Raw genomic sequence first — 14403 nt, forward strand, 5'->3', positions numbered from 1 at the left:
CTCCAGCAGGTTCTAAATCCAAGCCAGAGAAATATATGGATACAAGTTCGCCTCTACTGAGCTTCACATTTGCTCCAAGGTCTTTTCTGGGCCTGAGCATAGATGCACAGTGTGCATCTCCACTGTGGACTAGAAGCCGTAAATCTGGCTGAAACGCAGAGCTCTAATCAACTTCATCCTGCTTCTGTCCTATCCATCATTATGTCCTGTCCATCATTGCCTACTCTTTACCCTCTACTTAGACCTAGGCTTATTTAAAACCAAGGGAAATTGCTTTATCCGGAAACCAATACCAGATACGGACACCAAAGGACTGCCTTCAGCCTTCCCCCACCTCTGGTTGGTGACTGTTGCCAGGCTCTGGCCTCCAAATCTTGGCCAAGTGGTCAGGATCCTGGTCTGCAGTTTACAAGGTTCATGCTTAGTGTCCTTCTCTAGTCCAGTCTCCTTCATACAGCTGTAAGGAGGATCGGAGAAAGCGCAGACCAGTTGAGAATGGTTTTGATGAGGTTCAGATGATTGTGAATACATGCACAGCGCACATCTACCAGACTAAGTAGTGAGACCTTACCAGGAAATGATGGTGAGCTCCAGCTTTAGACCCTGGAGTCTCAAACCATGTGCTGCAAGAGGAGCTGAAATATGTCACGGAGAATGAAGCCGCCATCTTGGCAAATGGCCTTGAAGATTCAGAACACGGTAATGGAAATGCCCATCGCTCTATATGGAAGCCCGAAATAACAGGGATCTCCCAGCCTGTCAATATTTGATCAAGGATGGCATCCTGGAAGAGGAAACAAGGACACATTGGGAGTCCCTGCCCCACTGTTGGCAGGTCAGAGGAGTCCTAGCAGGTGCTGCACCGCGCCATGTAAGTGGCCCCTCCCACTCGCCGTTGGAGCCGTTCCAGGCAGTGATGAAAATGTGCAGGAGACGCCTTTCAGCACATTGCCGTTGCTGCCCAGAATGGCTCTGTCAGCAAGCGGGAGAAGCCGCTTACATGGCACGTTGATGAGTAAGTCCTTACCGCACTGCTCCCCTGTAGCTACGCCGCTGGGAACTACCACCTTAGACTTGGAGCTGGTTCATAGTTACATGTCCATCACTTGATGACCTCAACACCACGTGACAGCCTGCATGTCGGAATGAGCCCTCACCGACCCCATGCCATCTACATAGCACCCCAAACACAATCTGTTTCAATGCAGACGGTTCTCGCATCTCCAACTGTGAGCACTGAACAGACAAGGGATGAACCTCCATGCAAGGGTGGCCCTTGCAAGGCCCCCAAATTGACGCATGCTCCCACAGAAGCAAGCCTCACCGAGTTGCAAGACTTGTTCCCAAGTAAGCGTACAAAGGATTTCAGCCTTAGTCTATGGATCCGGTTGGTTGCTGCTGTTTGGCTGTTCTGATAAGCAGCTCTCCACTGTAAGCTAGCATGCTTAGAGGCCCAAACTAGTTTGTTACACAGGAGGTGCGTGAACGGTCTCCAATGGGCAGCAGATGCCATAACTGAGCAGATGAAAAGCAGCATGGGGGAGAGGGAGAGCAGCTTAACCCTTTCCCCTCTGGCAAAAATCACACTCACCAAAATGGCTTTTCTCCCCAAAGGAGGATGCTGTACCATTTTTCCCCAACAGATGAGAATGTGGCTCAGGGAGGTTGCAGTACTGAGCAGAAAATTGGCAGGAAATGAAAGGGTGGTACACCTCCTCCACCGTTCTTCTCCTCCCAATCACAGCCTCCAAACTGCTTTTCAGTTTCAAAATAAAACCATTTGGGAGACGGTTCGCATGTGTCCTGCATAAGGTCTGCTTTGGCCCAAAGAGTAATATACCAGACATACTGTAGTATTAGGTCTATTGGTTATATCCAGCGTCGTGATTACGCCTGCTGATGAAGGTGGGCTGTTTAAAGTTGGCACTTCATTAATTAAACAGAGCAGCTAATTTTAGAGACTGATGAACTCCAGTTCAGGTAACGCAACATTTCCATCATAGCTCCCCAGTGGAATAAAGACAGAAATCTGGGTTGAAGACTGGCCTCCCCAGAGACTGTCACGGTAACAAGGACAGCTTGATTGCTATGGGCTGAAATGAAAATTAAAACCGAAGGATAATTATTGTCATCCAGACTGTCGTGCCCCTGCACTGTGACAACGCTGCCTATTTTGCATTTGAAGGGGGTGCAGTGCATAAAACCAAGTGGCACTATTGTAGATCTTTTAGAAAAGGGCATCATTGTGTATGACGCTTGGGCTGCAGCATGCTGTGATTGAGTTTGGGGTTTTTGAAATATTTGGAGGGGGGGCAGGAGGTGTAAACCACCACTGCCCTGTGAATGCAGCAGCTGTGATGCAGTAGAAATCCTAGCTACTCACACACTTCCCTCTGCAAAACACAAAAGCAGAAAACAGAGGAAAAGTCACCAGAGAGCACCACTTGGCACTGCAGTCTGCTTCAAAATTCATCTTCAGAGCTATCTGCTAAAAGCATCACTCGGTCTTGCATGCTGTTAAATTCTCTCTGCTAAGGGGAGGGGGAGACAGACAGACAGACAGACAGACAGACAATATCATTAGTTTCAAGGGAACAACCCCTCCTTCTTTGTTCTTCTTGATCCACTTTCCCAAAATACATTCCGCCTAGTACATTGCTGCATTTCACCCCTGGGGGAACCTCACCCCCCCCCCACACACACACAATTCCAGTTCTACTTATTACAATTTCTGATTGGGCTGGCCTGAAATGACGCAGAAATAGTATGTGTACATAAAATGGCAGCAATTTTCAACGGGTGTGTTGTGCAGACCCATGCACTTTGTGCGCCATGAAAGATCTGCAGGTGTGCCTTGGGAGTTTGGAACACAGTGGTTGAAAATTGCTGAAAAACTGGTGAAAGGCCTGGTCTGACAGGTGAGCTGGCAGAGGAAGAGGATCAAACCATTTTTATTACAGACAGTTGCCCTAGAAACAAAGCCCAGAACATGGAAGGATCTCCCAGAAGTGACGTCTCAAGAGCTGAAGACCATAGAGGTCAGTGTGCCATGAGAAGAAAAACATGCTGGCTCCTGTTTTCCTCCATGCTCTCCTCCAGACAGTGCTCCATCATGAGGAGTGATGTGAAAAGTTGGTGTCTCACAGCTGGGGGCCACTACAGCTATTTTGCCTGCCCACTTTTGCCCCTCTCCCCTCAAACTTGGTTGGTTGGCAACCTTCAGTCTCGAAAGACTACGGTATAAGCCTACAGCACCCAGTATTCCCAGGTGGTCTCCCATCCAAGTACTAACCAGGCCTGACCCTGCTTAGCTTCCAAGATCAGATGAGATTGGGCATGAGCAGGGTTGCTCTGCTTTATTTTCTTGATCACTCAACTTCAGTGATTGCTGGCGCTCAATTACAGGGTCCAAAGGGGACGACTTCCTTTTACTTTTTAACAGCTCCCATAGCAATTGTTTTTTGAAGGTTAGTGGGGGCATGACAGAGCAAAAACTGGGGGAGCTTGTTAAAGGGCCCCCATCTGGGTGTCATTACTGTTGTTTGATGTAAGCTGCTAATTGGGTAAAAGGCACTTTTTCAAGTGGGTGCTCCTTTTTTTAGCAGGGGGAGAGTAACTGGCCCACCTCACCCCAGCACTGTCTGTTCTAGTGGCTGTCTGCTGGTATTCATTTGCATCTTTTTAGATTGTGAGCCCTTTTGGGACAGGGAGCCATTTAGTTATTTGATTTTTCTCTGTAAACCGCTTTGTGAACTTTTAGTTGAAAAGCGGTATATAAATACTGTTAATAATAATAATAATAATAATAATAATAATAATAATAATAATAATAATAATAATAATAATAATAATAATAGTAAGCTGCCTTTCCATCAGGAATAAAGTGGGACAGAAAGAAAACCACCAGATCGGGGGCGGGGGGCGGTACCTTCCGCTTATGCCTTTTGAAGCCGTTCCTGCGCCTGCGGTTCATAATTTTGATGCTGTAGAGGGCACCCAGGATGAAAAGAGCTCCAGCGATGCCAACGCCCACTGGCACCAGCATGCCAGACATGTAGCCTGCCTGCAAAGGAAAGGAGAAGAAGCTATGAAGATCAACTCATGATTTTCACTATTATTTACACCATTTCTCACTTTTTTCACTATTTTTTCACTATTGTTACAACTAGTTAGAACAGCAGTTAAAAATAAATAATATACTTTCATATTTATACAAGACCACTACAAACTAACAGTACATATTTACTCAGAAGCAGGCCCCACTAATGGGACTTACCCCCAGGTAAGTACTGTACTTATAGGATTGAAGCCTAAAGTCAATCACGGCACATTCTTGTTAATTACACTGTGTTCTTGAATCAGATCATAAGGAGAGTCCTTTTGGATCAGATCCTGGAACCATCTATTCCAGCCTCCTTTTCCCCAGTGTCCAACTAGATGCCTCCAGGACTCCCAGAAAGCAGGGCATGAATGCAACAACCTTTTCCTGTTGTTTGCCAGCCAGGAATGGGTATTCAGAGGTACACTAACTCTGAACTTGAAGTTCTAAGTAGCTACCAGACCTATCTTCCACCAGTGTGTTTAATCCCTCTTTAAGACCTCTAAGCTAGCGGTCACCATCACGTGTTATTTATGTATTATGTGAAGCCTTGTTTTTCATCTGTCCTAAATCTAGTGACAATCCACTTCAGGGATGACCTTGAGTTCAAGTCCTATAAGAGAAAGACATTTTCTTTCTCCCCACTATGCGCAGTTCTACGACTCTCCATCATGTCCCCCTTCCCGTCTGCCATCTTTCTTTCTAAATTAAAAGCTCCAGGTGGAAACAGAGCCTGGTCTAATCAGCAACACTTGTACTTCTGCCCAGCTGTTGTTTCATTAACAATGCAAAAGCGATTGTACATATTGGAATTCTGTCTGCCTTTTTGTGCACCAGTGGCTTCACTAGGGTTCACGTCACCTGGTGCGGGAGGCCAGAGCGTCACCCCCCATACAGTGGGCGTGGCAACACCTCAGGCAGTGTGCGTGGTTATGTACCATCGCCCTACCCCCACTGGTTTTTTGGCTGTACCTTTTGATAGAACAAAGATAGAACACATTCTGCATGATATCACGCATTGATTGATATATAACATGATGCTCCTGTGATTTGGGTCACTAGTGATGTCACCCCTCCCCCCTCGGGTGTCAACTTACTAATACAGTATTGCAGCAGTTCTCAAACTTTTAGCACTGGGACCCACTTTTTAGAATGACAATCTGTCCAGGACCCACCAGAAGTGATGTCATGGTGGAAGTGACATCATCAAGCAAATTAAAATAAATAATTATAAATAATTAAAGTAAAACAAATAATTAAATAAACAGAAGCCAGCCCTGTCCCACCAAGTGAATTTCTTCTGTAGTCTGCCTGCAATAGTCAGCCCCCCCCCCCACAATTCAGTAAGGTTTTCAGCCCAACTTAGTGCCCACTTCAATTTAATATCTTCTTTTCAAACCAGATCACTGGCAGGATCCACCTGGTTTTGTAAGTCTAAAAATGAAAGAAGTTCACCTTACCAGTTGAAGTCTGTTTCTTTAATCCTTTTTAGTGGGGGGGGGGGCTGTCTTCTGGAGCATTTGTTGAGCTCCAGTCCGATCAGATAGGGACCATTCTGGTGGCCTCACATTCCCCTTTGCCTGACCTGTCCACGAGCCAAGGCACATTTGCTTACTGGCGAGTAAACGCAACCATGTGGCTTAGTTTAGCTTTCCACAGGGCTCAATACATTCTGCCTGGAGGGAGGGACCTCCTTCTTGGTTGTTTATGTGGAGCTACACTCATTGCATCAGGACCATTCCGGTGTTGTTGGATTCCTCTCAGCTTGCCCTTTCTGAGGGACTAAGGCACATTTGCCTACTCGCGAGCAAATACACGATATGGCTCAGCTTCACTTTCCATAGGGCTGCATACTTTTTTTTTTTTTGCTTTCTGGTTTTTTGGTCATAACTTTTGATAGAAAGGAGACATCTCACTCAGGTTTTTTGCACTGCATTCAGCTGGAACTCCCGCATCCAACGGTATATGATATGATGGTATTATTCCTAACCACCACGATTTTAGCACGTCACCTCCAGTGCGTGTCACCCCCCCGGGGCACGTGCAAAGCGGCCCCTCTAAGTTTTGCAGGCACCTGAATGCGCTGTGCAAGCGACCCCTCCCCTCCTCTTTGGAGCCATTCCAGGTGCTTCCACTGCCCGTAATGGCTCCAAGGGGGAGGGGCCACTTGCACAGCGCGTTCAGGTGCCTGCAAAACTTAGTGCTTTGCACCCCCTCTAGCTACGCCACTGCCTGACTTTATAAAACAAATGGAACAAAAATGAAGAGGTTCCTACCTTATCTTTTAGCTTTTCCATCCAGCTTCTCACTAGGAAAGCAACAACAGATGCATTAATTACAATCAAACACTCTTCAGCAAGGGACCCATGCGCAGCCCCCAAATAATCCTGTTACATGTGGAGATTCATAAACTAAAATATTATTTAAAAAGAGTCCTGTAAAGTCAATGCAATGAATTCCTCTAGGGATGTAGAGAAAGCTGGGCTGGTTCCAGGTTCCCTTGCCATTGCCCAGCCTCTTCCTCACCTCCCCTGCAGGTTCATTACTAACCACCACATCCCCTAGAGGCCTCTCTCTGGGCAGTGTGGCAGTGGAGACTGAGCTCAGCAGAGAGGGCAAGCAAGCACTGACAGCAGCAAGGAAGAGGGGAGAGAAGGAGGGAAAGCACCAATGCGGAAAGCATGGAACAGACATGCTTTCTGTTCCACTGTTTTGCCACTGTACCCTTGAACACTGTGCCCTTGAAGGAGAATCTTTTCTTGAAATGTGTGGGATTTAAAAAACAGCAGATTTCTAGCACATCACAAGGGTTGCCCTCATAAGAACATAAGAACAGCCCCACTGGATCAGGCCATAGGCCCATCTAGTCCAGCTTCCTGTATCTCACAGCGGCCCACCAAATGCCCCAGGGAGCACACCAGATAACAAGAGACCTCATCCTGGTGCCCTCCCTTGCATCTGGCATTCTGACATAACCCATTTCTAAAATCAGGAGGTTGCGCATACACATCATGGCTTGTACCCCATAATGGATTTTTCCTCCAGAAACTTGTCCAATCCCCTTTTAAAGGCGTCTAGGCTAGACGCCAGCACCACATCCTGTGGCAAGGAGTTCCACAGAACGACAACACGCTGAGTAAAGAAATATTTTCTTTTGTCTGTCCTAACCCGCCCAACACTCAATTTTAGTGGATGTCCCCTGGTTCTGGTATTATATGAGAGTGTAAAGAGCATCTCCCTATCCACTCTGTCCATTCCCTGCATAATTTTGTATGTCTCAATCATGTCCCCCCTCAGGCGTCTCTTTTCTAGGCTGAAGAGGCCCAAACACCGTAGCCTTTCCTCATAAGGAAGGTGCCCCAGCCCCGTAATCATCTTAGTCGCTCTCTTTTGCACCTTTTCCATTTCCACTATGTCTTTTTTGAGATGCGGCGACCAGAACTGGACACAATACTCCAGGTGTGGCCTTACCATCGATTTGTACAACGGCATTATAATACTAGCCGTTTTGTTCTCAATACCCTTCCTAATGATCCCAAGCATAGAATTGGCCTTCTTCACTGCCGCCGCACACTGAGTCGACACTTCCATCAAACTGTCCACCACCACCCCAAGATCTCTCTCCTGATCTGTCACAGACAGCTCAGAACCCATCAGCCTATATCTAAAGTTTTGAATTTTTTGCCCCAATGTGCATGACTTTACACTTACTGACATTGAAGCGCATGTGCCATTTTGCTGCCCATTCTGCCAGTCTGGAGAGATCCTTCTGGAGCTCCTCACAATCACTTCTGGTCTTCACCACTCGGAAAAGTTTGGTGTCGTCTGCAAACTTAGCCACCTCACTGCTCAACCCTGTCTCCAGGTCATCCACCCGACAACCATTTCTCTGCAGCAAAGCATCCTCAAGAGGAGAAGTTCTGCAGTGGAAAGGGGCTGGTGGGTGTGCTGGACAGGGGCATCAGCCGTCTCTTTTCTTCCCAATCCCACCTGACTAGTTGGCAACCTTCAGTCTCGAAAGACTATGGTATAAGCCTACAGCACCCAGTATTCCCAAGCGGTCTCCCATCCAAGTACTAACCAGGCCTGACCCTGCTTAGCTTCCGAGATCAGACGAGATCAGGCATGTGCAGGGTAACAGTTGCTGAGACAAACACAGGTCTGGAACTCAGCAGAGATGAAAAGCACTGTGGGCAGGGGTGGTACCAGCCGATATCAAGCTTTGAGTCTAGCCTGCCCCCTCGGCCCTTTACTGGCAGACACTTTTACATGGATCTCCTCAGGCAACCCACTGCATGCTGCCCCCACAGCTTACCAGGCTCTCCCTTCCATCGGATTTCTGTTAACCTCCATCTATTTCTTTTTAAACGACCAGGAGGCAGCCTGAAGGTTGCTATGAGCTGCTAAGCTTGTAGCGACCTTGTTTAAGCCAGACTCTGCAGCCGCGTGGGGTAAGTCTTTGAATTAATTAATGTGTATGGGGGATGTGCGACGTATCCACCATTTCTGGTATCTGCAGGAGGTTCTGGAACAAGATTCCGGTCTTTAGCCATAGGCACTGGGCATGAGTCTCCAGCTTGGGTCATCACTGATGCCAGCCCTGACTGTGGGAGGGCTTTGGGAGAAAGAGCTGGGCACAGGGAAGAATTACCCCCACACACTCGCCCACTCTTCATTGCAAATTGTTCCCTCCCGCTGACGCCTGGTGGCAGAGTAATGGCCACCCTTAATGTCAAATATGGCTGTATTGTTTGGCCCAAGCATCAGCCATTTTTATGGTCTTTCTGAAGTGGCAAACACTTTAGGGGCACCCAGCTTCCTCTGGCAGCAGCTGGTGCGGAACAAGGAGTTTTGAAGACTGCTCAGTCCAGGCCGTGGCAGGGCGCTCATCTGCTCCTGTTTTTTCCCCCTCTGTCAAATCACGGAGCCTTTCCAAAGCTGGGCGGCCGGAGCTGACAGCAGTAACAAGGACTTGGCAGCTATTTATAGCAGAGTGGGGGAGGCAGGGCAGTGCAAGGCCTATCTGGAGATATTTGCACAGGACCTGGTGCCTTCTAAGTTATTCATGACTTATGCGGAGTCAGGTATGAGTAACAAGGTACCTGAGCTTACAGAGGCTGCCAAATTATGCAGAACAAGTGGAGGCCACAAGAAAAAAATTGTGTGTGTGTCAAATGCATTATTCATGTCTATTCACCCTTCACCTTTCTCCACACTTCCTTCACACATACACACATTCATATCCATACCTCCTATTCATACAGCTCACCTGTAAAACTCATATATTTACCCATGACCCATGTATGTCTTTCACGCACGCCTCTCATTCACACACGCAATTGGCTGATATTTGGTCAAATCTCACTGCTCCTTTCTCAGTTGGAGCCCCTTGCACCAACAGCACACAGCCTTCTGAGAGGTTGCCATATTCATGGACGTTTCCTAACTCAGCAGCTGCAGAAAAGGACTCATTTCAGCCAACAGAAGCCAAAGCTCTCACAGCGATCAGGGTAAATTTTTGTGCTTGCCTTTATACATGCACAAGATACAGGCTTATGAGTAGTGTAAGGGGAATGAATGGGGGGGTCACCCCTTTCATACAATAGCACAGCAATTTTCAGCCACTGTGCCATGGCACACTGGTGTGCCACAAATTGTCCACAGGAGTGCCATGAGAGTTTGGGGAGGGTCATATCTTAGTAGGGCCATTGGGGGATGTGAGCACCCAGACCGCAGTATAGTGTGCCGTGCCAGTTGGCAAAAAACTGATGGTGTGCCTTGGCAATTTTAGCACCTTCTCAGCATGTCATGAGATGAAAAAGGTTGAAAAATCACTGGAACAGCAAAACCAAAATGAAATCAATTTCCAGTAGGTTCAGGAAAGATGCACACAAGATGCAATATTACTTCTAGCAAAGAAGGCTTTTAAACAAGGATTAGACAAACGTACAGCAAATATCAGCTACTTGCTCTGAAATATTAACTACTAGCTGTAACAGCTAACTAGAACAAAGATGTTCAGAGACAAGAACATGAAACTGACAAGCAATGGCAGATGGTTGCTAGCTTCGTCGGTGGTGGAACTAGGGTGGGGTCAGGGTGACCAGATACAATGGACGACACAGTTCCTATACCTTTAACCATTGTATAGAAGAGGGAATTTTGGCAGATGCAGCTCAGCCTGGAAGAGTTTTAAAAGGTGCACCTGCCAAGATGCCCACTTTTATACAATGATTAAAGGTATAGGCACTCTGTTCTCCATTGTATCTGGTCACCCTGGGTGGAGTGCTCAATATCAACAAGTTATTAATGTCAAATTGTGCAGTGTCAGGGCATGACAGCTAATCAGAAAGGGTCACAAGACAGCGCTATTCTGATTGGCTGGCCCCGGAGTGTGTGTGTGTGTGTTTGTGTACTGACTTAGACTGCCTTATCGTGACTATGCCTCTCCGTATCCCTGACTTCTGGACCGCTTGACTGACTACTCTTCTGCCTGCTCCTTTCCAATACCTGCTTCTGCAACAAACAAGCCTGAGTCTGCTTCTTTGGCTCCGTTTGGGATTGCCTGCTTCTTGTGCTGTCTCCCTGCGCTCCTGTGCCACTCTGCTATCGGGAAGGCAAGGGCTATCCTCCCCTGCTGCCCTGACATGCAGTATATTCTTTTTGGTATGGAATAATTAGGCATGTTTTCAAGATGGTGGAAGAAAAGCCAGATATAAAGCCTTGCTGAGAGGCTGAGTGAGGACAGCCAGTCAGATACAGGGGCATCACGGAATGCGTTCCTATTCATGCTTTCCTGGGAGTAAGCCCCACTGAACACCATAGGACTTACTTCTAAGTAGACATGCCTAGGATTGCACTGTTACTTGTTTAGGTTGCAGGAACCTGCATGATACACTCTGCATGCAAGAATGTCCAGTCAGGTGCCTTTAGGAAGCTCACAAAGTAATTATTAGACCCAGAAGGGAAGCTTCCATTGCTGCCATTCAAGGAGTTGTGACATGTTGTTGGTTCCCCTTTCAAGTGTACACATCATGAAAAACCTGAGATTGTTAGGTTGTAATGTGCAGGGATGCTGCTGAGGGGTAGTGGAGCTCCAACACTTCCCTGAAAGGAGAGCTCAGATGCTATCTTTGAAACTTCTTTCAAAAGACCTGAGAGGAGAAGAAGCATCAGGTTCAGTACAAGGAAAACTCAGATTGCTGCCCAAGGGCATCTGTTCAAGTCTAGAATGATCATCATCTTTCCCAAAGAGAGTATGCAGTTCATGCTACATTAAGACTATGCTCCTATACACCCCTACATTTACTTGCGAGTAAGTCCTGTTGAACACAGTGGAACTTCCTGACTAAACATGAATTGGCTAGCACTTAAAAATACTTTTTATATTGAGATAATTGTAATTCCGGTTTTTTATTTTTACCGCCTAAGCCAAGCGGTTGGAATGAAATGAGCTAGATCTTTAAATGAAGTACAATAGGTTAAAAATTAGTAGAAGTGAGTGGCAAGAGATTAAGGGCACAAGCCTAACCAGGTCTACTCAGAAGTAAGTTCTATTGTGTTCAGTGGGTCTCACTCCCAGGAAAGTGAGGTTAGGATTGCAATCTAAAACACTTTAAAGAAGAAACTGGTGTGTGACTATTGGGGATGTCATGATGAACTCTTGTCCTTTCAGGTTTACCACTATCTCACTGGTAATGTGCCCCTTGTCAGTGGTTCAGGCCTGACCACCAACTTCAGTGGCCTCTGAAGTGGGTTATGTCAGAATGCCAGATGCAAGGGAGGGCACCAGATGAGGTCTCTTGTTATCTGGTGTGCTCCCTGGGGCATTTGGTGGGCCGATGTGAGATACAGGAAGCTGGACTAGATGGGCCTATGGCCTGATCCTGTGGGGCTGTTCTTATGTTCTCTTTGTGATTTTCCTTACAGCAGAAGCGGGAGAGCTTCTCTTGCAGGAGCACCTGCTTTTCATATATTCCTTGTCACGGAGCTGCACGAAAGCAATAATTATGTTATTTCTCACACCGTTGCTTTGTAAACATGGAATGGTGTTAATGTGCAATTTCCCACCAGTGCTGTAATTAGGACTGCTGCTATTCATTAGCATTCAAAGGGATAATGAACCCAAATCATGATCGTGCAGTTGAGCTAAGGGGCCAAAATTAAAAGGAGAAAAAAGTCCCACTGTCTCCAATATCCCCTGAGTTCTTGGATGAAATTGAATTTCGTTGCTGGGAAGTGTCCCAAAGTGAGGCAGGCAAAGGGCTTCTATTTTCAGATTTACTAAACTGCAAAGGGAATCTCTGCAAAGAAAACCCAAATGGTTACTTTGAGTGGACTGAGTTGGGGCTCAGTCGGGGTTACTTTTTTTTTAGTTAGGGCTTTTCGCAGGGCACGTTGCCACAGGGCAAATGTGTATCAGGCAAATCCTGTCAAGTTTCACCTGGCAAATTCCTGCCTGCTTTTCAGCTGTCAGAAGGCATCAGAGTGCAGCCTTTCATCCCCCCCCCCCAATATTTTGCCATTCTGCCACCATTTTTATGGAGAGAGGCTCTGTGCCTTGAATAGCAAAATAACCAGAAGAAGCTCAGGAAATTAACATTCCAATCCTATGCACTTACATAGGATGCAATCCTAACCTCACTTTCCTCGGAGTAAGTTCCACTGAACACAATAGGACTTACTTCTGAGTAGACCTGCTTAGGCTTGTGCCCTATTGAAGTGAGTGGGATTTAGATCAAAATATACATACAGAATTGAGCTGCCTGTCCTTTCCCAACACTGTCAAGAAACACTGCACTTTTTCAACAGAGAGAGGTGACATTTCTTGCTTCTAATTTCCATGGTGCAATTCATAAAATGAGCAGCCTCAGGGTATGCCAGTGATGTATTCAAGTACCTAACCCCAAGTCTCTAGTCAAGTCTCAAATTGTGAGTCACTGCCTCTCGGTCCCAAGTCAAGTCAGAGTCAGTGATTGACAGGACTTAAGTCCAACTTGGAAGTGAGTTAATAATAATAATAACTCGGTATTTATATACCGCCTTTACGGTCATCGGATTGCTCCTCTGACTTTATTCAAGGTGATTTACATAGGCAAGCGTTTCTAAATCCCTCAAGGGGATTTATAGAGGTTCTCTCTTTCAAGAACCAACAACATTTCAGAATGGATCTTCCTGGTTTGGTCTCACTTCTGGCCTCCAGTTCTCCCAGGCAGGCTGACAAGCAGCTCCATCTCTCACTTGGAGGCAGCCAAGACACTTCTTGCTCACACCAAGAGCAGGTGGAATCACTCAGCTCGGCTTGACAGCTGCTTCAAGGTCTCGCCGTTCAGGGAGCTGCCAGTGTCCTTGAACTGTCAACCTTCTGATGTTATCTTTGGGCTAACTGAGTCTCTACCTTGAGTTGTGGGACTCAAGTCTACATTACTGGTGTATACTGTATATGGGTCCTAGCTCATATATATATGCTACTAGCAATCAACTGATCCCCATCTCTTAGCCTATCTGACCTCACAGAGTCACTGTTAACATAAAAGGTGTGAGCTGAAAAGCATAGGAGTTGCCCTGACCTGCTGGAGAAAGGGCAGGACACAAATCTTAATTGACAGCAGGACCTGGAACTGCCCCGTGACCCTCCAGAGATCCTGCTAGGCATCCAGTGCAAGATAAAGCAGCACCTTGTAACCCTGACTGCTTGAACGCAGTTGTAGTTTCGACAAAATCAAGACTGAAAAAGCACTAGGGCCGGCGCACACCGTCCAACATTCATGTAGATGGCTGCACAACTAGGTGGAGAAAGGTTAGGGGGTGAGCCCTCTTTATCCCCAGGCTTGGTATCCGCAGATTTGAATATCCGCAGATGGCAAGCCCGCAGCTGGAGAGCATCAGAGGACCTCCCAGCCATGGCCAGAAGTCCCTTTCAGAAGTGTCCAAGAGGTCTTCTGAGTCAAGGGAGATCACGTGCTGCCTCCCCGTGCCTCAGAAGGCCTCCCAGATGTGACTGGAACACACTTCTAGTTTGCCAGCATAAACCAGAGGTGCCTTCCAGAAGCATTTGGGAGGCTTCTGAGGAGACCAGGCAGCCCTGTGTGACTTCCGTGTGTGGGCCCCAGATCGGTATACTATAATTGCAGAACCTCACAGGCCCCTCCTGAATTTCATTATCTGTAGAATTAGGTGTCTGCAGGTGGGTCCAAGAATGGATCCCCCGTGGATAACAGGGGCCCACTATACATATCCCAAAAACCACAATCACATGTGGTTTTCATGTGTGATTTCAATCACAATCAGTGCAGTCTTGTGAG

General features: G+C 46.9%; 1 protein-coding gene and 2 pseudogenes across 1 annotated transcript in view; all 3 read right to left on the reverse strand.

Moving 5' to 3' along the window:
• Positions 1-2456: 2456 nt before the first annotated feature.
• Positions 2457-14403, reverse strand: part of ARMH4 (armadillo like helical domain containing 4) — a 49238-nt gene continuing 37291 nt past the window's right edge. Inside the window, exons 5-7 of the mRNA XM_066624305.1 lie at positions 6376-6407; positions 3929-4063; positions 2457-2531 (exon numbers count right to left, since the gene is read on the reverse strand). Of these exons, the coding sequence (XP_066480402.1) occupies positions 2463-2531; positions 3929-4063; positions 6376-6407 (236 nt within the window). The 3' untranslated portion in view covers positions 2457-2462. The remainder of the gene's footprint in view (positions 2532-3928; positions 4064-6375; positions 6408-14403) is intronic.
• Positions 3244-3362, reverse strand: LOC136637521 (5S ribosomal RNA; annotated as a pseudogene).
• On the reverse strand, positions 8132-8250 carry LOC136637365 (5S ribosomal RNA; annotated as a pseudogene).

The sequence above is a fragment of the Tiliqua scincoides genome, chromosome 1 (genome assembly GCF_035046505.1).
Source record: "Tiliqua scincoides isolate rTilSci1 chromosome 1, rTilSci1.hap2, whole genome shotgun sequence".
In the NCBI taxonomy this organism is placed as follows: Eukaryota; Metazoa; Chordata; class Lepidosauria; order Squamata; family Scincidae; genus Tiliqua; species Tiliqua scincoides.